A 23,041-nucleotide genomic window follows, 5' to 3' on the forward strand; every position below is an offset into this window, starting at 1 on the left:
TCAAAAAAGTAACAAAATCTTTTAATTCCCTGGACGTGCCACTCCACAGAACAAAAATGTCGTCTATGTACCTCCACCAACTTTTCAACAGATGGTTCCATCTAGATTTGTACACCCATCGACATTCAAAATATTCCATGAATAAATTCGCTATGGTAGGTGAGCACGCTGCTCCCATTGATACACCAGTTTTTTGAATATAATATTTTTTATTGCACGTAAAGTAATTTTCTGTTAATGTAATCCTGATCAAATTCAATATAAAGTTGGTCGGAACAAGATGTGGCCGTTCTCTTTTATTCAAATAATGTTCCAAAACCTCGAATGCTTCATTTTGAGGAATCGAGGTATAAAGAGAGCAAACATCCAGCGTGACCAGCAGTGTATTGTCATAAATTTCAGCTCTCCTTGTCTCCAAAAGTTGTAAAAAATGGGAACTATCTTTCACATATGAAACGATTGTAGATACAAAGGGTTGCAAAATTTTATCTATATACTGTGCTGGGCGTTCTAACAATGAACCCCTAGCTGAAACAATAGGACGCCCTGGTGGTTTAAAAGAATTTTTATGAATTTTAGGCAAAGTGTAAAATACTGGAATTTGAAAATCCCTAAAGTCCAAAAACTTAAATTCTTTCTTGGTAAGAAATCCTAGGCTCCTACCTTCCAACAACAAAACTTGAAGAATGGCTTGTATCCGATTAGAAGGATCCACCATTACTTCCTCATAAGTTGTCGTATCAGACAATTGATGATGTATCTCAGCCATATAATCAATAGTATCCTGTACCACCACCGCTCCACCTTTGTCAGCTTTACGGATGACAATGGTGGTATCTTTTTTCAAATCCTGTAAGGCAATTCGTTCTCTACTAGTTAAATTTAGTCCCCTTTTAGGTAACACAGCCTCCTCTCTCTCTAAATCTAACAAAATACATTTCTTAAAGGTAGCTAAACCCGCGTCTAAAGCCCCCGAAGGGGTCCACTTAGAAGTTTCACTAACAATTGATCTGTCTATTGTCTGTTCTTGATCTGACAAAGAAAAAAACAATTTTAAATTCAACTTACGAATGAACTTTTCCAAGTCCATGCGTATTTGAAAAGCATCATGAAAATTAGTCGGGACGAATGTGAGTCCTCTACTCAAAACACTCATCTCATCCCTATTTAATACTTTGGTAGACAAATTTACCACTGCTGGCCATGCCGTTGTGATCTCGTTTGCGGCCGCTGACTCTGGCCTCTGTGTCCTCTTCCTCGAGCCCGCCAACCTTCGGGGGCTTTAGATGCGGGTTTAGCTACCTTTAAGAAATGTATTTTGTTAGATTTAGAGAGAGAGGAGGCTGTGTTACCTAAAAGGGGACTAAATTTAACTAGTAGAGAACGAATTGCCTTACAGGATTTGAAAAAAGATACCACCATTGTCATCCGTAAAGCTGACAAAGGTGGAGCGGTGGTGGTACAGAATACTATTGATTATATGGCTGAGATACATCATCAATTGTCTGATACGACAACTTATGAGGAAGTAATGGTGGATCCTTCTAATCGGATACAAGCCATTCTTCAAGATTTGTTGTTGGAAGGTAGGAGCCTAGGATTTCTTACCAAGAAAGAATTTAAGTTTTTGGACTTTAGGGATTTTCAAATTCCAGTATTTTACACTTTGCCTAAAATTCATAAAAATTCTTTTAAACCACCAGGGCGTCCTATTGTTTCAGCTAGGGGTTCATTGTTAGAACGCCCAGCACAGTATATAGATAAAATTTTGCAACCCTTTGTATCTACAATCGTTTCATATGTGAAAGATAGTTCCCATTTTTTACAACTTTTGGAGACAAGGAGAGCTGAAATTTATGACAATACACTGCTGGTCACGCTGGATGTTTGCTCTCTTTATACCTCGATTCCTCAAAATGAAGCATTCGAGGTTTTGGAACATTATTTGAATAAAAGAGAACGGCCACATCTTGTTCCGACCAACTTTATATTGAATTTGATCAGGATTACATTAACAGAAAATTACTTTACGTGCAATAAAAAATATTATATTCAAAAATCTGGTGTATCAATGGGAGCAGCGTGCTCACCTACCATAGCGAATTTATTCATGGAATATTTTGAATGTCGATGGGTGTACAAATCTAGATGGAACCATCTGTTGAAAAGTTGGTGGAGGTACATAGACGACATTTTTGTTCTGTGGAGTGGCACGTCCAGGGAATTAAAAGATTTTGTTACTTTTTTGAATGGGTGCCATGAGACGATCAAATTTGAATACACCCACAGTGAAGATTCTATAGCATTTTTGGATGTACAGGTGAACTTGGTACAAAGGAAATTGGAAACGTCTGTGTTTGTTAAACCCACTGATCGGAATACCACATTACATTTTCATAGTATGCACCCTTCTCATTGCAAAACTAATATTCCCTTTGCACAATTTTTACGTTATCGTAAAATTTGTTCCACTAATGAAAAATTTATGCAACAGACGTCTCATTTACAACAGAAGTTTCAAGACAGAGGTTACCCTGCAACTTTGATATCCAGATCAAAAAAACGCGCTTATCATAATCATAGAGAATGGTTGCTTAATCCTACTAGAAATACAGTAGAACAACAGGAAGTTGTGACTTTTGTAACCAAATATAATATACACACAAACAGAATGATGAAGATCATTAAAAAAACACTTGCCTATGTTACAAATTTATCCTTGGTTCCGTGATTTAAGAATTTTGTTTGCTTATCAAAGACAGAGCAATTTGAATGATTTATTATGTGTTGCTGATACTTGGAACCGTCATAACAATATGACTACTAGAACAGGACAACATAAGGCATGCGGACAATGTTCGGTGTGCCATATTATGCAGGAAGTGGATAAATTTATTGATACACATACAGGCAAGCTATATCATTTAAAGTTTGTAACCGATTGTCAGTCGAAGAACGTGATCTATCTATTGAAATGCCCCTGTAATTTGTATTACGTTGGCCAAACTTCTAGAATGTTAAAAACGCGACTAATTGAACACAGACATTGTATACAAGCCAAAAAGACATATGAACCTTTGGTTTCTCATAGCCTTTTGAAACAACATGATTTTGATGAGTTGCAATGTGTAGTTCTAGAGCAAATGCAAGTCTCGGAACGCAGAGGTGATATTAAGAAAAAGTTAAGACAACGGGAACAGCGATGGATATACACACTGCAGACAGTCATACCTAAGGGATTGAATATATCGATTGAATGGAAAGCTTTTTTGTGAAACAGACCCCTGTCAATAAAGTTGTTGAGGTTGATTTAATGGGTTGTAAGAAATGACGTATATATAGAGGAAGGAAGTAGGACTTGTTTTCAGGACGCCGACGGGAGGCAGTTGAATGCGGTGAAATTGGAAGATAAGAAATATCTGTCTTTATGAAAGTTCTGGCCCTTGAAACAGCCTAGGATTGGCGAAACAGGGTCTCCTGTTGGGCTTTGGGAACATTATATGCGAACGCAGCATTGACAGCTTGAAGAACATTTCAGTTAAGTTACATTTGATTCACCGTTTGTTTACTATGATTGAGAGCCTTCAACATCGAGTATTGTGAAAAGGTGTTTAGGCATGTATTATATGAAGAAGAAGAGTGGAGTTTTTTTTGTGAAGACTGGTGATTGAAGAACTAGAGTGCTAGAAAATTAAAAGGTGGTTTTCCACATTAAAAGCACTCGTTAGGATTTCTGAAGTCTTTTTTTCTCCACATTTTCATATATGCTAGCAATTGCACACTTCCAATACTCGTGTGTAGCAGAGTAGAATTAATTAGATATTTTAGTGATTATTATTCTACTATCCCTTTGGAAATTATCAGTGGTAATTGAAATCACCCATTATTATTGTGGTGCCCAGTTTGTTTGCGTCCCTAATTTCCTTTAACATTTTTGCATCCGTCTGTTCTTCCTGGCCAGGCAGATGGTAGTACACTCCTATCAATATCCTTTTCCCCTTTACACATGGAATTTCAATCCACAGTGATTCCAAGAAGTGTTTTGTTTCCTGCAGAATTTTCAATCTATTTGATTCAAGGCTCTTGTTAATATACAATGCTACCCCTCCACCAATTCAATCCACCCTATCACTACGATATAATTTGTACCCCGGTATGACAGTGTCCCACTGGTTATCTTCCTTCCACCAGGTCTCAGAGATGCCTTTTATAGCTAATTTTTCATTTAGTTCAATATATTCTAACTCTCCTATCATATTTCTTAGGCTCCTGGCATTCGCATATAGACATTTCAAACTAGGTTTGTTGTTCCTATTTATACCATGCTCAGTACTTGACAGTATTAATTTGCAATCTTTTGTCTGATTTTTATTTTTATTTAAGGACACTTGATCTACTATGGTCTCTTTTGCAACCTCACTATCAGGATACCCTGTCTTCCCTGTTTTGGAGATATCTTTGAAAACAGGGAAGATAGGGTATCCTGATACAAGGCCATAGTGGAGAGATTGAATTAATTAATTATTTGCTTTGGTCTTTACAGAAGAAGATGTAAGAGATCTACCTATACTGGAAATATTTTTCAGGTGTGACGATGCGAAGGAACGGAAAGAAATCTCAGTGAACTTGGAAGCTGCGTTGAGCCAAATTCACAAGTTAAAGAGTGATAATTCACCTGGACTGGATGATATACAACCCAGGGTATTGAAAGATCTTAAGCATGAGATTGCTGATCCGCTGATAGTGATCTGTAACTTGTCATTAAAATCATCCAGCACCTGAAGACTGAAGGGTGGCCAACATGACAACGATTTTTAAAAAGGGTTCCAGGGGTGACCCAGGAAATTACAGACCGTTAAACATGACTTCAGGGCCGGGCAAAATAGTGGAAACTATTATAAAGAATAAAATTACAGAACACATAGACAAACATGGTTTAATGGGAAAGAGTCAGCATGGATTCAGGAAAGGGAGGGCGTGACTCACCAATTTCCTTCATTTCTTTGAAGGCATAAATAAACATGTGGAGAAAGGTGAGCCGGTTGATGATGTGTATCTAGATTTTCAAAAAGCTTTAGACAAAGTATCTCATGAGAAACTCCTGAGAAAATTTTTAAAAGTCATGGGATAGGAGGCAATGTACTTCTATGGATTAGGAATTGGTTATTGGTCTGAAAGCAGAGGGTAGGGTTAAATGGCCATTTTTCTCAATGGAAGAGGGTGAATAGTGGGGTGCCACTGGGATCTGTGTTATTTAACATATTTATAAATGATCTGGAAATCAGAACGAGTGAGGTGATTAAATTTGCAGATGACAAAAAACTATTCAAAGTTGTCAAAACGCATGCGGATTGTGAAAAATTACAGGAAGACCTTAGGAAACTGGAAGACTGGGCATCCAAATGACAGATGAAATTTAATGTAGACAAATTCAAAGTGAAGCATAAATCACAGTTATTTGATGCTAGGGTCCAGCACCCAAGAAAAATATATAGGTGTCATTGTAGACAATATGCTGAAATTTTCTGCCCAGTGTGTGGTGGCGGTGGCCAAAAAAGCAAACAGGATGCTAGGAAGTATTAGGAGAGGCATTCAAAATATGACCATAAATATTATAATGCCTCTGTATTGCTCAATAGTGCAACTTCATATTGAGTACTGCATTCAATTCTGGTTGCCATACCTCAAAAAAGATATAACGGAATTAGAAAAGGTTCAAAGAAGAACGACCAAAATGATAGCGGGGATTGAACTGCTCTCATATGAGGAAAGGTGAAAGAGCTTAGGGCTCTTCAGCTTGGAAAATAGAAGGCTGAGGGGGGATAAGATTGAGGTCTACAAAATCCTAAGTAGTGTGGAGTGGGTAAAGGTAAATCAATTTTCCACTCATTCAAAAAGTACAAAATCCAAGGGACACTCAATGAAATGGCATGGAAATAGTTTTAAAACAAATAGGAGGAACTCTTTTTTCAGTCAAAGAATAGTTAAGTTCTGAAACTCATTACCGGAGGATGTGGTAATGGTTAGCATATCTGGGTTTAAAAAAGGTTTGGACAAATTCCTGCTATTGAGATGGACATGGGGGAAGCCACTGCTTGCCCTGAGATTGGTAACATGTAATGGTGCTACTAACTGGGTTTCTGCCAAGTACTTGTGACCTGGATTGGCCACTTCTGGAAGCAGGATACTGGGCTAGATGGACCATTGGTCTGACCCAGTATGTCTATTTTTATATTCTTATGATAGAATTAGTGAGCACGTGGTCTTTGGTTGCCTTCACCTCCGCCTGGATTCGTGAGGAGAAGAGGTGTCCTGGACAAGTCCAATAACCTAAGGTTGAATATAGAGGAAATTTTGCCAACAAAAGCATTAAGTATGAGGAGTTCTCCGGGTGGGTAGAAAGGGTTAACCCAGCCCGGGAGCACAACAGGAAACAGCCCGTTTAGTACCATAGGTAGCAGCTTATGGAAATAAAATTCTGCTCTCTCCCATTTTGAAAGTTATAGAACCACTTCAGTGCCACATCACTATCCCCAGCTCCTCCAAATGGGCAGACAACAACAGGAGTCAAGATTTACAAATAAAGCACTGCTCAAGTGCACCTGCAGGAGATCAGAATTATTAAAAACTATTCACCAACCTGTGCTGCAAGTGCTGCAGTAAAGAAGAAGCCAAGCTGCTGAGTCCGCACTTACTCCCATGAGGCCTGGTCTGCTAATACCCAAACTTCCTTCTGCCATGGCACACCCATGAAGAAGAAGGAAGTTATGTCAGAAGGTGGGCAGGGCGGGCCACGGAAGAGAGAAGTTCCAGCGTTAGCAGATCAGGCTTGCTCAGGTCTGTAAATGTGTTCTGCAGACTCAATTTCTCCTTGACTCCTTATAGAATTGCACCACTGTTAGGGGGTGGGGTGGGGGATGTCCCGTTCCCGGAAAGCATGGAGGGGAGAGAGGGATACCGGCACGTTACTTGGGAGTACTGGGCCCCCCCACTGTCATGGGCCTTTGGGCACTGCCAAGTTGCCTGAATGGTCAGCCACCCCGCTGATATTTTTGTTTTGATTCCTATAAATTTTAACTTTGTAGAATCTACAGCTACTATAAATAGATGTGTCAGGAAAATAAATTGGTCTTCATCTCATTTTCTTAAACTTAATAGTGATAAAATGAAAATTCTGTAGTTTAATTCAAATTTGAAGGATATCGTTAACTGTATTTTAAATGAGGAGGGAACACCGCTGAGATAGAAAATACCACAAGGGTTTTAGGAGTGTTATTTGATTCATTGAGTATGGAACCAAAAATCTGTTTTTGGACTTAGCAAAATGTCCTTTCGAAAAATAGGAACAAATCTATCATACAATCACTGATTCTCGCTCAGCTTCACTATTCCAATGATTTGTATGTCGATATTTCAGCAAAATTGGTACACAGAATCCAGATGATTCAGAAAACTGCTGCTGCTTGACTAATTTTTAAGAAAATTGGATCATATGACTCCATTATTAATACATCTTCATTGGTAGATAATGCTTGTGTGCTGTTTAAGATATATTTATAAAGTTTTGGAAGGTTACCCATCTGAGGAAACTTATGCTTCAATCAAAATTTTAGGATCTACTAATTCTCATTTTAATGTAAAGGTTCTCTTCTGTTTTTCCTTTCAGTTAAAAGTTTGAGACTGAAATTACAACCATGAATGTCTGGTTTATTATCAAGCTGTGTACTGCCACCAAGTATTAAGTCTATGGTTTTCTATCTCTCTTTCCAGAAGGATTGTAAGGAAGGAGCTGAGGGGTTTTTTTTTCGTTCTTATATGATTAACTTTTCTTTCATTGGTCTTTGAGCTCTATTTCTGTACAAGTTTGATGATTGATTTGTAAATTTAAAATTGCATAAATTAAAAATAAAAATACCAGGAAAAAACAATTCTGCAGAAGGACAGGACTTAAATGCAATTGGAATATCAAAGATTTGGTGAATTGAGGGAGAGCACCAGAATAGTGCATTTGTTATACTCAATGAAAAAAATGGCAACTGGCTAGGTCCCGCATGACAACATCATGACAGCACATTCATAGTAAAACACTCTACAAATCTTTGCGTACAAAAGCTGGAGAGCGGTTTCTGCAAAAAGGGCTCCATAGGATAACATCACCCACACGTGAAATGATGAAAACCTGCTTCTCCTCAGAAGAGAGTAATTACTGTAAGGACCTTCTGTTGAGCTGTTGGTATTTATTGATTATATTATAATCAATGTTGGAAATATTGCATAAAAAGAAAATTAAACAAAATTTTGTTTTAACACTTCGAACTGCCACTTGATATTTTAAAAAAAAAGACAAATGATAGAGTGCTGCAAATAAATGTGAATGAACATATTGCCTTTAATGCCCACAAACTATTTCTTTTTATACTGCTTATTTGAATATATTAACCTGTAATACCTCACACAATTTATACCACAAAGATCAACCAATGTGAATATACATAACTCCTCCACACATAGTTAGAACTGTCTTATAATATCTGCTTGTTATACAACTATCATGTCTTATCATTATCATGTTGCCAAAGATTCTTCTGTAACACTAAATGCCTAATTTCTATTATATTTCGACTATTCATTGTGTATTGTAAGCCACATTGAGCCTGCAAAGAGGTGGGAAAATGTGGGATACAAATGCAATAAATAATAATTATATATATATATATATACACACACACACACACACATACATATAAATAGATATACATATATGTGAAACAGTAGAAACATCCTTACCTCTTCACAGCAGCGTCTACTGACAACAGCCCTATAGTCAATTCTGGACCACAGTTGGTCCCTCATCTTTAGAAAACTGGGAAATAGTTTTCTCCAGGTTTTCCCTAAAGCCCAGGGAAAAATTTCATACTTGGACTCTTCTTCATCTTCTTCTACTGTATTTGCCAGGTATCTGCAGCAGTAGTATAAAAGCATGGGGGATAAGTTCTATTAGTATAAATGTTATTATCAGTCAGACTTAAACTAAAGAAGTACAAAATATTTTATCTTTAGCCCTCTCCCAAATGGTTTATCACAACATATCACCAAATTTAGAGGCCCTTTTACAAACTGCAGTAAAAAGTGGACTTAGTGAGCCCATACACAGGTCTTTCCCACACGCTAAGGCCATTTTTACTGCAGCAGTAAAATGACTGCATTTCCTATTTTTTGTATTAATAGCCAAGAGCTAATTTTATCAAAGAAGGTGTGGAAACACAAGTAACCACAAATTTTAAAAAATGTCCCATTTCAAACAAAAGAGAATATATCTGAAAACAGTAAAACAGCTGTTTAGGGTCCAAGGGGTCCTTTTATTAAGCTGCGGGAAAAAGGGCCCTGCGGTAGCGGCGGGGGCCATTTTTACCGCAGTGGGTAAAAATCCCCCCCCCCTAAAAAAATGGCCATATAGCAACATAACTCTTAACACGTGGCCATGAGGAGGGGAACACTTACTGCCACCTACTGAGGTGACAGAAAGGGCTCCTGTGGTAATCCAGTGGTAACCAAGCAGCATGAAGTCGGGTTAGCGCTGCGCTATAAAGCGAATGCTACATACCTGTAGAAGGTATTCTCCGAGGACAGCAGGCTGATTGTTCTCACTGATGGGTGACGTCCACGGCAGCCCCTCCAATCGGAAACTTCACTAGCAAAGGCCTTTGCTAGTCCTCGCGCGCCCATGCGCACCGCGCATGCGTGGCCGTCTTCCCACCCGAACCGGCTCGTGTTCGTCAGTCCCATATGTAGCAAAACAAAGCAAGGGAAGACACAACTCGAAAGGGGAGGCGGGCGGGTTTGTGAGAACAATCAGCCTGCTGTCCTCGGAGAATACCTTCTACAGGTATGTAGCATTCGCTTTCTCCGAGGACAAGCAGGCTGCTTGTTCTCACTGATGGGGTATCCCTAGCCCCCAGGCTCACTCAAAACAACAACCATGGTCAATTGGGCCTCGCAACGGCGAGGACATAACTGAGATTGACCAAAAAAATTTACCAACTAACTGAGAGTGCAGCCTGGAACAGAACAAACATGGGCCTAGGGGGGTGGAGTTGGATTCTAAACCCCGAACACATTCTGAAGCACTGACTGCCCGAACCGACTGTCGCGTCGGGTATCCTGCTGCAGGCAGTAATGAGATGTGAATGTGTGGACAGATGACCACGTCGCAGCTTTGCAAATCTCTTCAATAGTGGCTGACTTCAAGTGGGCTACCGACACTGCCATGGCTCTAACATTATGAGCCGTGACATGACCCTCAAGAGCCAGCCCAGCCTGGGCGTAAGTGAAGGAAATGCAATCTGCTAGCCAATTGGATATGGTGCATTTTCCTACAGCCACTCCCCTCCTGTTGGGATCAAAAGAAACAAACAATTGGGCGGACTGTCTGTTGGGCTGTGTCCGCTCCAGATAGAAGGCCAATGCTCTCTTGCAGTCCAATGTGTGCAGCTGACGTTCAGCAGGGCAGGAATGAGGACGGGGAAAGAATGTTGGCAATACAATTGACTGGTTCAGATGGAACTCCGACACAACCTTTGGCAAGAACTTAGGGTGAGTGCGGAGGACTACTCTGTTATGATGAAATTTGGTGTAAGGAGCCTGGGCTACCAGGGCCTGAAGCTCACTGACTCTACGAGCTGAAGTAACTGCCACCAAGAAAATGACCTTCCAGGTTAAGTACTTCAGATGGCAGGAATTCAGTGGCTCAAAAGGAGGTTTCATCAGCTGGGTGAGAACGACATTGAGATCCCATGACACTGTAGGAGGCTTGACTGGGGGCTTTGACAAAAGCAAACCTCTCATGAAGCGAACAACTAAAGGCTGTCCTGAGATCGGCTTACCTTCCACACGGTAATGGTATGCACTGATTGCACTAAGGTGAACCCTTACAGAGTTGGTCTTGAGACCAGACTCAGACAGGTGCAGAAGGTATTCAAGCAGGGTCTGTGTAGGACAAGAGCGAGGATCTAGGGCCTTGCTGTCACACCAGACGGCAAACCTCCTCCATAGAAAGAAGTAACTCCTCTTAGTGGAATCTTTCCTGGAAGTAAGCAAGATGCGGGAGACACCCTCTGACAGACCCAAAGAGGCAAAGTCTACGCTCTCAACATCCAGGCCGTGAGAGCCAGGGACCGGAGGTTGGGATGCAGAAGCGCCCATTCGTCCTGTGTGATGAGGGTCGGAAAACACTCTAATCTCCACGGTTCTTCGGAGGACAACTCCAGAAGAAGAGGGAACCAGATCTGACGCGGCCAAAAAGGAGCAATCAGAATCATGGTGCCTCGGTCTTGCTTGAGTTTCAACAAAGTCTTCCCCACCAGAGGTATGGGAGGATAAGCATACAGCAGACCCTCCCCCCAGTCCAGGAGGAAGGCATCCGATGCCAGTCTGCCGTGGGCCTGAAGCCTGGAACAGAACTGAGGGACTTTGTGGTTGGCTCGAGATGCGAAGAGATCCACCAAGGGGGTGCCCCACACCTGGAAGATCTGTCACACTACACGGGAATTGAGCGACCACTGTCGGCCAGACTGTTGTTTACGCCTGCCAGATATGTGGCTTGGAGCACCATGCCGTGACGGCGAGCCCAGAGCCACATGCTGACGGCTTCCTGACACAGGGGGCGAGATCCGGTGCCCCCCTGCTTGTTGACATAGTACATGGCAACCTGGTTGTCTGTCTGAATTTGGATAATTTGGTGGGACAGCCGATCTCTGAAAGCCTTCAGAGCGTTCCAGATCGCTCGTAACTCCAGAAGATTAATCTGCAGATCGCGTTCCTGGAGGGACCAGCTTCCTTGGGTGTGAAGCCCATCAACATGAGCTCCCCATCCCAGGAGAGACGCATCCGTGGTCAGCACTTTTTGTGGCTGAGGAATTTGGAAAGGACGTCCCAGAGTCAAATTGGACCAAAGCATCCACCAATACAGGGATTTGAGAAAACTCGTGGACAGGTGGATCACGTCTTCTAGATCCCCAGCAGCCTGAAACCACTGGGAAGCTAGGGTCCATTGAGCAGATCTCATGTGAAGGCGGGCCATGGGAGTCAAATGAACTGTGGAGGCCATGTGGCCCAGCAATCTCAACATCTGCCGAGCTGTGATCTGCTGTGACGCTCGCACCCGCGAGACGAGGGACAACAAGTTGTTGGCTCTCGCCTCTGGGAGATAGGCGCGAGCCGTCCGAGAATCCAGCAGAGCTCCTATGAATTCGAGTTTCTGCACTGGGAGAAAATGGGACTTTGGGTAATTTATCACAAACCCCAGTAGCTCCAGGAGGCGAATAGTCATCTGCATGGACTGCAGGGCTCCTTCCTCGGATGTGTTCTTCACCAGCCAATTGTCGAGATATGGGAACACGTGCACCCCCAGCCTGCGAAGTGCCGCTGCTACTACAGCCAAGCACCATGTGAACACCCTGGGCGCAGAGGCGAGCCCAAAGGGTAGCACACAGTACTGGAAGTGACTTGTGCCCAGCTGAAATCGCAGATACTCTCTGTGAGTTGGCAGTATCGGGATATGTGTTTAGGCATCCTTCAAGTCCAGAGAGCATAGCCAATCGTTTTCCTGAATCATGGGAAGAAGGGTGCCCAGGGAAAGCATCCTGAACTTTTCTTTGACCAGATATTTGTTCAGGGCCCTTAGGTCTAGGATGGGACGCATCCCCCCTGTTTTCTTTTCCACAAGGAAGTACCTGGAATAGAATCCCAGCCCTTCCTGCCCGGATGGCACGGGCTCGACCGCATTGGCGCTGAGAAGGGCGGAGAGTTCCTCTGCAAGTACCTGCTTGTGCTGGAAGCTGTAAGACTGAGCTCCCGGTGGACAATTTGGAGGTTTTGAGGCCAAATTGAGGGCGTATCCTTGCCGGACAATTTGAAGAACCCACTGGTCGGAGGTTATGAGAGGCCACCTTTGGTGAAAAGCTTTCAACCTCCCTCCGACTGGCAGGTCGCCCGGCACTGACACTTGGATGTCGGCTATGCTCTGCTGGAGCCAGTCAAAAGCTCGTCCCTTGCTTTTGCTGGGGAGCCGAGGGGCCTTGCTGAGGCGCACGCTGCTGACGAGAGCGAGCGCGCTGGGGCTTAGCCTGGGCCGCAGGCTGTCGAGAAGGAGGATTGTACCTACTCTTACCAGAAGAGTAGGGAACAGTCTTCCTTCCCCAAAAAAATCTTCTACCTGTAGAGGTAGAGGCTGAAGGCTGCCGGCGGGAGAACTTGTCGAATGCGGTGTCCCGCTGGTGGAGCTGCTCTACCACCTGTTCAACTTTCTCTCCAAAAATATTATCCGCACGGCAAGGCGAGTCCGCAATCCGCTGCTGGATTCTATTCTCCAGGTCGGAGGCACGCAGCCATGAGAGTCTGCGCATCACCACACCTTGAGCAGCGGCCCTGGACGCAACATCAAAGGTGTCATACACCCCTCTGGCCAGGAATTTTCTGCACGCCATCAGCTGCCTGACCACCTCCTGAAAAGGCTTGGCTTGCTCAGGGGGGAGCGCATCCACCAAGCCCGCCAACTGCCGCACATTGTTCCGCATGTGTATGCTCGTGTAGAGCTGGTAGGACTGAATTTTGGCCACGAGCATAGAAGAATGGTAGGCCTTCCTCCCAAAGGAGTCCAAGGTTCTAGAGTCCTTGCCCGGGGGCGCCAAAGCATGCTCCCTAGAACTCTTGGCCTTCTTTAGGGCCAAATCCACAACTCCAGAGTCGTGAGGCAACTGAGTGCGCATCAGCTCTGGATCCCCATGGATCCGGTACTGGGACTCAATCTTCTTGGGAATGTGGGGGTTAGTTAATGGCTTGGTCCAGTTCGCCAGCAATGTCTTTTTTAGGACATGATGCATGGGTACTGTGGACGCTTCCTTAGGTGGAGAAGGATAGTCCAGGAGCTCAAACATTTCAGCCCTGGGCTCGTCCTCCACAACCACCGGGAAGGGGATGGCCGTAGACATCTCCCGGGAGGAGAAAGCTGTCTTTCAGGAGAGGGAGTGGGATCAGAAGGAAGACCCTCAGACTCCTCGTCAGAGAAATATCTGATGTCTTCCTCTTCTTCCCACGAGGCCTCACCCTCGGTGTCAGACACAAGTTCACGGACCTGTGTCTGCAACCGTGCCCGGCTCGACTCCGTGGAACCCCGGCCACGGTGGGAGCGTCGAGAGGTAGACTCCCTCGCCCGCACCGGCAAAGCTCCCTCCGCCGACGTAGTCGGGGAGCCTTCCCGGGAGGTGACCGCAGTCGGTACCACACGCGGCACCGACGCCGGAGACCTCACCCCGGGCGATGGGCCAGCCGGCGCCACGCTCGACGGTACCAGTGGCGCAAGCACCCCCGGTACCGAAGGGGTAGGGCGCAACAGCTCTCCCAGAATCTCTGGGAGAACGGCCCGGAGGCTCTCGTTCAGAGCGGCTGCAGAAAAAGGCATGGAGGTCGATGCAGGCGTCGATGTCAGAGTCTGTTCCGGGCGTGGAGGCTGTTCCGGGCTGTCCAGAGTGGAGCGCATCGACACCTCTTGGACAGAGGGTGAGCGGTCCTCTCGGTGCCGATGCCTGCTGGGTGCCGACTCCCTCGGCGACCCAGAGCTCTCGGTGCCGACACGGAAAGGGGACCGGTGTCGATGCTTCTTTGACTTTTTGGAGCGAAGCACGTCACCGGCGCTTCCCGGCACCGACGAGGAGGACGTAGAATCCAACCGTCTCTTCCTCGGGGCCGAGACCGAAGAGGGTCGGTCTCGGGGGGGCTGTACCGCAGGAGCCCTCAGGGTAGGGGGAGACCCACCCGAAGGCTCACCGCCACCAGCAGGGGAATGGACAGCCCTCACCTGCACTCCAGACGAAGCACCACCATCCGACGACATCAGCAGACGAGGTCCCGGTACCACCGACGTCGGTACAGTCGTCCGATGTCTCAGCGCCGATGCAGAGGGTCGATGCCTCGATACACTCGATGCACTGGCGGCCGAGGATGAAGATTTGGACGCTGAAGATGTCGATGCACTCGATACCCCCGGTGCCGATGCCGACGAAGAGCCCGAGAACAAAATGTTCCACTGGGCTAACCTCGCTACCTGAGTCCGCTTTTGTAAAAGGGAACACAGACTACAGGCCTGAGGGCGGTGCCCAGCCCCCAGACACTGAAGACACGACGCGTGCCTATCAGTGAGCGAGATTACCCGGGCGCACTGGGTGCACTTCTTGAAGCCACTGGAAGGCTTCGATGTCATGGGCGGAAAAATCACGCCGGCGAGATCAAAACTCGAAATGACGAAAATTGGCACCACAAAAATAGGGAGAAGGAAATTTCGAGCGAGGCCTAAGTAAGGCCTACCCCGACGACGAAAGAAAACTTACTGGGGCGAAAAGCTCGAAATACGGGAAGGGAAAAACCAAAAAGGGTCTTCCCGAAACACTTTCTCAACTTTTTCAGAAGAAACGAGTCGAAAACGACACGCGAGGTCAACTTTCCGGGGCATGAACGGCGAAACACGACCGTACCGAGCGCGGACAAAAGAAGACTGACGAACACGAGCCGGTTTGGGCGGGAAGACGGCCGCGCATGCGCGGTGCGCATGGGCGTGCGAGGACTAGCAAAGGCCTTTGCTAGTGAAGTTTCCGATTGGAGGGGTTGCCGTGGACGTCACCCATCAGTGAGAACAAGCAGCCTGCTTGTCCTCGGAGAAAAAAGATTTTCCTGGTGTATGCTCAAGCCAGAACTACCCCCGGCAGCTGCGTTGGGCCAGCGGTAGTTCTGATTTATTGTGCGGTAATCCCAACGCTTTGTAAAAGGGCCCCCAAATGAGCACAAAGGAAAAGCCTCAAACAGCTCCAAGTCTAATCGACTTCTAGAGCTATGTTGATCAAAATGATCTGCTCTTCGTCATTGGCAAAAAGCTTCCATTTAATGTAATGTCCAAACGAATAATACCCAAAAAGTGTGCAACAATTTTAACATATGTTCAAATCAAGCGCACTTATCTTACAGGATTTCTTGCAAGTTAGCTTCTCAACTCCCTCAGGACCAATGGTGGCCAACATTTTGCATAGCTGCTTCAGGGTCCACACAATACTGGGGTTCTCTTAACAGCACTAGAACATCAAGATGCTCTTGCATGGTCATGCTCATTTGGACCCTAAACAACTGTTTTCAGATATATTTTTGTAGGCGTTAAGGGTTCATGTGCTAATGTAGCTGCGCTAACTGATTAATGCAGACACGCCCCCTCTGGAGCAAAATAACAATACATTTTTTTGCATGCAGTTTATGTGCACATATACCAAAATTACCATGGGATACCTCGGCACGCCCCACAGTAAGCTCTTTGATGATGCAATAAGTATGCATTAGTGCTTACCACTACTTTATTTATTTTATTTATTTATTTATCTACACCATTTCTATCCCACATTTTCCAATTAGCGTTGTTTCAATGTAGCTTACGTGGAACTAAGAAATACAATAAGACAGGGGATCTGAATTACATAGAATCGAAGTGGCTTGAAGAGGGATGGGGGAGAAGTGAGGCAGGAGGAAATATGAAGGACAGGGGAAGGGCGGCAGGGTGGGGAGGTGGATCTATTAGTGGAAGCTAATGCATGGTTGTGATCATGCAAGGGATGAAGGGGACGTTGCTGAGTAACAGTGATGACTATTCATAGTTTTTGGAGAAGTGGGTCTTGTCATTTACGAAAGATCAGGTAAGTATCTAGGCTCCTCAATGCTTTAGGAAGTGCATTCCAGCTCTTAGTGTAGGTAGGTGAAACCTGATGAGTAAACTGTCTTGTATCATAAACCCTGGCAGTTGGGAAAGTGGAGTGTGAGATAGTTTCGTATTTCCGTGTGTATTAGGTTCGACATGTATTCTGGAGCCGGACCGAAAATTATTCTATATGCTAGTGTACAGAACTTGAAAGTTGTCTTTGACTGCACAGGTGTCAGACTTGTGAGTTCTTGTACCACGTAGAGCGCTGCTGAGCCCGGTACTCGGACCAGGTTCTGCTTGGCGGCTGGACAACCCCGGGTTTCACCTGCACTGACCGCCGTTCCCCAGAAGTTGAGCCCCTAGGTGCGGGCGGCCTGCAGGACTTATGAGACAGAGCTGGAAGCGGGGTGGTGGATGTATTGGCCAGGCAGGCAGCAGGTCAAGAGAGTAATCCAGGTACAGGCGGAAGTCAGTAGGAAGGCGGCAGGCAAGAGAGTAATCCAGGCACAGGCAAAGTCAGTAGGCAGGCAGAAGAGAAATCCAGGTACAGGCGAAAGTCAGTAGGCAGGCAAAAGAGTAATCCAGGCACAGGCAAAGTGAGTAGGCAGGTGCCAGGCAGAAGAGTAATCCAGGTACAGGCGAAAGTCAGTAGGCAAGCAGCAGGCAAGACAGTAATTCAGGTACAGGCAGAGTCAGTAACGAGGGACAAGTAGATAAGAAGCAGACTACAGAGTTAGTAACACCTACCAAAGTAGAAGCCGAAGCATGGAGTCCAGGGAGAGCTCAGCTGAGAAAGTGCTGGCGTCTGACATCAGAAGGGAGGAGCACAGCCATAGGACAAGAGCAGGGGAAGGAGGAACCAGAAGACCAATAGGAGAGAAGCAAGGGAAGCCAGGCAGAGGAAGAGCAGACCCAGGTGGGTGGAAGCAAAGCAATCAAGGAGCCTGCAACCACCGCTCTCTGAACAAACCCAGAGAGGACTACACACACATGGCTCAGCCAGTGCCAGTCAAGTGTGTGTGTCGACGGGACCCGGCACAGCCTGAGGACACCGCTTGCGTTGAGGTGGGGCACATGACAACAGGGAGCCTGTGCAAGGCTTGCAGCAGTGGGCTGGCTCTTTCAAAGCAAGATTTTCAATGATCAGTTGGGCGGCAGTGTTTTGTGCTATTTGAAGTTTTTTTTTTTTTTTAAATAATTGAATCTTTACAGTCAGCATAGATGCCATTACAGTAGTCAATGTGTGCAACGGTTTGGGTTTGTACAAGCATTCAGAAGACATCTCTTGGAAAGTAACTTCTGACGCGCCTCAGTTTCCACAGCGTATGGAATATTTTGGTCATGTTATTTTTTTGTTTGTGCATCGAAGAACAGGTTTTGGTCTAGTATGATTCGTAGGATTTCAGGTTGTCTGCTATTGGGTAGGTGGTCCTGTCAAGAGTAATGCTGCAGAAAGCTTTCTTGCAGTAACTTGATGTGAGCACTAAGAATTGAGTCTTGCCTCTGTTGAATTTGAATGCTGTGGTCCAGGATTCCAAGATATTCAGTCCTTGAGTTATTAAGGTGTTTATTTCTGACATGTCTCTTCCCCGTGGAATATGGCAACATCCTACTCACCCCAATGCCAAAAGACACCAAGAAAAGCACAAAAGATCTTACCAACTACCGTCCAGTTGCATATATCCCACTGGTAGTAAAAATGATGTAGAGTTTTGTGACTAAACAGCTTACGGAATACCTGAACAAGTTCTCAATATTACATAACTCACAATCAGGATTCCGCTCCCACCATAGTATCGAAACTGTCCTAGTCACCCTTCTGGCCAAATTCAAGCAGGAAATAGCCACAGGTAAAAGTATACTTCTCCTCCAGTTCGACATGTTGAGTGCATTCAACATGGTATAGTGAGCCCTTGGGCCTCTGTCGATATCCGGCAGCAGCAGCAGGCGAACCACCCTCAAGCAGGGAGCAAGACTGAACACCGACAGACTGGTATAAGCAGGACTGGAGTAGCCGGATTGGAACTGAAGCGGTAGGTGAACAAGCTGGAATACCCGGACTTCACCTGCGCTTGACCGCCGTTCCCTAGGGGTTGAGCCCCTAGGTGCGGGCAGCTGGCAGGACTTATAGGATAGAGCAGGAACACAAGTAATCCTGGAACAGACAGACTAGAACATCAGGATTCACACACAGGATACAAGCAAGCTTGACTGAGACAGGGTAGGACTCAGGATTCTCACACAGGACACAAGCAAGCTGAATGAGATAGGGTTAGGACTGAGGATTCTCACACAGGAGACAAGCAAGCTTGACTGAGACAGGGTAGGACTGAGAATTTACACACAGGATACAGGATTCTAAACAAGCTGACTGAAACAGGGTAAAGACTCAGGATACACACACAGGATACAGGGTTCTAAATAAACTAGACTGTACAGACAAATAACAGAGCACGACAGAAGGCTGCACACAAGGCAGCCACAAGCAGAGACACTGGAACAAGCCAAGGAAAGGAGAAGCTAAGGATAGGCAGCCACAAACAAGGCAGAAGGCTGCACTCAAATCAGCCACAAGCAGAGACACTGGAATAAGCAACAAACACACTCAGACAAAAACTCATCAGAAGACCTCGTTGCAAAGGCCAAGCTAAAGGGCTTCCAGGTGCCTAATAAAGGCAATCACTGATGAAGTCGCAGGTCAGGGTGCTGCTTAGTTACAAACCACTTAAGCAAGTCTGGCAGACTGGAAGATCCGGACCGGACTAGAATGACTTCTGGAACAGAAGGAAGGCAGTCCATAGCAGCCACCGGACCTGGCCACCGGGGGGGCTAGGTGAGCATAGGCATGGACATAGTCACAATCGTGACAGTACCTCCCCCTCAAGGCTCCCCCAGTCTCCCCAGGAGATCTGGGCTTCCATGGATAACTGTGGTGAAACTTACTGATGGGCTTCAAAACATGAACATGGATTGCTGGACTAGAACTTGAACAGGAATCAGGAACTGAACCAGGACTAGGACCCGGACTGGAGTCAGGACTGGCACTCGGACTGGAACCAGGACTGACATCAGGACTGGAACCAGGACTGGCATCAGGACTTGAACTCAGACTGGAATCAGGGGACGAACCGGTGAACAAGTTGGAATACACAGGACTGGAATGACCAGACTTCACCTGCGCTTGACCGCTGTTCCCTAGGGGTTGAGCCCCTAGGTGCGGGCAGCCGGCAGGACTTATAGGATACAGCAGGAACACAAGTAATCCTGGAACAGACAGACTAGAACAACAGGATTCAGGATTCATACACAGGATACAAGCAAGCTAGACAGAGACAGGGTTAGGACTCAGGATTCTCACACAGGAGACAAGCAAGCTTGACTGAGACAGGGTTAGGACTCAGGATTCTCACACAGGATACAGGATTCTAAACAAGCTGACTGAAACAGGGTAAAGACTCAGGCTACACACACAGGATACAGGGTTCTAAATAAGCCAGACTGTACAAACAAATAACAGAACAAGACAGAAGGCTGCACACAAGGCAGCCACAAGCAGAGACACTGGAAGAAGCCAAGGAAAGGGGACGCTAAGGATAGGCAGCCACAAACAAGGCAGAAGGCTGCACTCAAATCAGCCACAAACAGAGACACTGGAATAAGCAACAAACACACACAGACAAAAACTCATCTGAAGACCTCGTTGCAAAGGCCAAGCTAAAGGGCTTCCTGGTGCCTAATAAAGGCAATCACTGATGAAGTCACAGGTAAGGGTGCTGTTTAGTTACAAACGACCCAAGCAAGTCTGGCAGACTGGAAGATCCGGACCGGACTAGAATGACTTCTGGAACAGAAGGAAGGCAGTCCATAGCAGCCACCGGGCCTGGCCACTGGGGGTCGAGGTGAGCACAGGCATGGACATAGTCACAATCGTGACAATTATATATCTGTTTTCTTCTAATTTATTTTATATTTTCTGTACTTTAATTGCAATAATATTCTGTACTTCTCATTCCGGAAATGGCGATCGCCATTATGGTATATTGTAAGCCACATTGAGCCTGCAAAGAAGTGGGAAAATGTGGGATACAAATGCAGAAAATAAATAAAATAAATAAATAACAACTTACGCATCTGGTTTCTCCTACATAAGCGCACAACTATGGAATGGACTCCCAAAAGTTGTGAAAACAATCTATAACAACCTGAACTTCAGAAAATCACTAAAAACCAACCTATTCAAAAAGGCCTACCCCAACGATCTTACATAAACTCCTTCACCCAGCAACACAGCATGACCAATGATCGTACAGTGAAACCTCGGTTTTCGTTGACTTCGGTTATTGTCGGTTTCGGTTTTCGTAGATTTTTTTCAGTGAAAAATTTGTCTCGGATTTCATTGGTTGCCTTGGTTTTCGCTGATAATTTTGCAAAAACAAAGGGCGACCCACGCGTTCTCCTGCTCATTGTGACGTTGTTTCTCGTTGTGTGAGCATCACCCCGCGCGTCTAACGCAACGCACGCAAGATAAAATCACATTACTACTACTACTACTATTTAGCATTTCTATAGCGCTACAAGGCGTACGCAGCGCTGCACAAACATAGAAGAAAGACAGTCCCTGCTCAAAGAGCTTACAATCTAATAGACAAAAAATAAATAAAGTAAGCAAATCAAATCAATTAATGTGAACGGGAAGGAAGAGAGGAGGGTAGGTGGAGGCGAGTGGTTACAAGTGGTTACGAGTCAAAAGCAATGTTAAAGAAGTGGGCTTTCAGTCTAGATTTAAAGGTGGCCAAGGATGGGGCAAGACGTAGGGGCTCAGGAAGTTTATTCCAGGCGTAGGGTGCAGCGAGACAGAAGGCGCAAAGTCTGGAGTTGGCAGTAGTGGAGAAGGGAACAGATAAGAAGGATTTATCCATGGAGCGGAGTGCACGGGAAGGGGTGTAGGGAAGGACGAGTGTGGAGAGATACTGGGGAGCAGCAGAGTGAGTACATTTATAGGTTAGTAGAAGAAGTTTGAACAGGATGCGAAAACGGATAGGGAGCCAGTGAAGGGTCTTGAGGAGAGGGGTAGTATGAGTAAAGCGACCCTGGCGGAAGACGAGACGGGCAGCAGAGTTTTGAACCGACTGGAGAGGGGAGAGGTGACTAAGTGGGAGGCCAGCAAGAAGCAGATTGCAGTAGTCTAAACGAGAGGTGACAAGGGTGTGGATAAGGGTTTTGGTAGAGTGCTCGGAAAGAAAGGGGCAGATTTTACGGAAGTTGAAAAGAAAGAAACGACAGGTCTTGGCAATCTGCTGGATATGAGCAGAGAAGGAGAGAGAAGAGTCAAAGATGACCCCAAGGTTTCGAGCTGAGGAGACAGGGAGAATGAGAGAGCCATCAACAGAAATAGAAAACGGGGGGAGCAGGGAGGTGGGTTTGGGGGGGGAAATGAGAAGCTCGGTTTTGGTCATATTTAATTTCAGGTGGCATTGAGACATCCAGACAGCAATGTCAGACAAGCACGCTAAAACATTGGTTTGGATGCAAGGTGAGATATCAGGGGTAGAAAGGTAGATTTGGGAGTCATCAGCATAGAGATGGTAGGAAAAGCCATGGGATGAGATTAATGAACCAAGGGAAGAAGTGTAGATAGAAAAGAGGAGGGGACCAAGAACAGAACCCTGAGGTACGCCGACAGGCAGAGGGATAGAAGTAGAAGAGGATCCACCAGAGTGAACACTAAAGCTGCGGAGGGAGAGGTAGGAAGAGAACCAGGAAAGGACAGAGCCCTGGAATCCAAGTGAGGACAGGGTATCGAGAAGTATGCTGTGATCGACAGTGTCAAAAGCAGCAGAAAGATCAAGAATGAGGATGGAATATTGACCTCTGGATTTAGCCAGTAATAGGTCATTGGAGACGTTAGTAAGCGCAGTTTAAGTTGAGTGGAGACGGCGAAAACCAGATTGTAGTGGGTCAAGAATAGCATGTGAGGAGAGAAAATCAAGGCAGCGGCGGTGAACAGCACGCTCAAGTAATTTGGAGAGAAAAGGAAGGAGGGAGATGGGTCGGTAATTAGAGGGACAAGTAGGGTCGAGTGAAGGCTTCTTAAGGAGAGGTGTGACCACAGCATGTTTAAAGGCAGCAGGGACAGTCGCAGTGGAAAGTGAGAGGTTGAGAATGTGACAGATAAAAGGAATAAGAGCAGGAGAGATGGCATTAAGAAGGTGGGTGGGAATGGGATCAGAGGAACAGATGGTACATTTTGAGGAAGAAAGGAGAAGTGTAGTTTCCTCAATAGTAACTTCAGGAAAGGAGGAAAGGGAA

The 23,041-nt window shown here is 45.5% G+C and overlaps 1 protein-coding gene across 1 annotated transcript in view; it reads right to left on the minus strand.

The window, feature by feature from the left end:
- Positions 1–23,041, minus strand: part of SPDYA (speedy/RINGO cell cycle regulator family member A) — a 183,468-nt gene that overhangs the window by 40,537 nt on the left and 119,890 nt on the right. Inside the window, exon 4 of the mRNA XM_030196137.1 lies at positions 8,788–8,959. Within this exon, the coding sequence (XP_030051997.1) occupies positions 8,788–8,959 (172 nt within the window). The remainder of the gene's footprint in view (positions 1–8,787; positions 8,960–23,041) is intronic.

This window comes from Microcaecilia unicolor, chromosome 3 (genome assembly GCF_901765095.1).
Source record: "Microcaecilia unicolor chromosome 3, aMicUni1.1, whole genome shotgun sequence".
Taxonomy (NCBI): domain Eukaryota; kingdom Metazoa; phylum Chordata; class Amphibia; order Gymnophiona; family Siphonopidae; genus Microcaecilia; species Microcaecilia unicolor.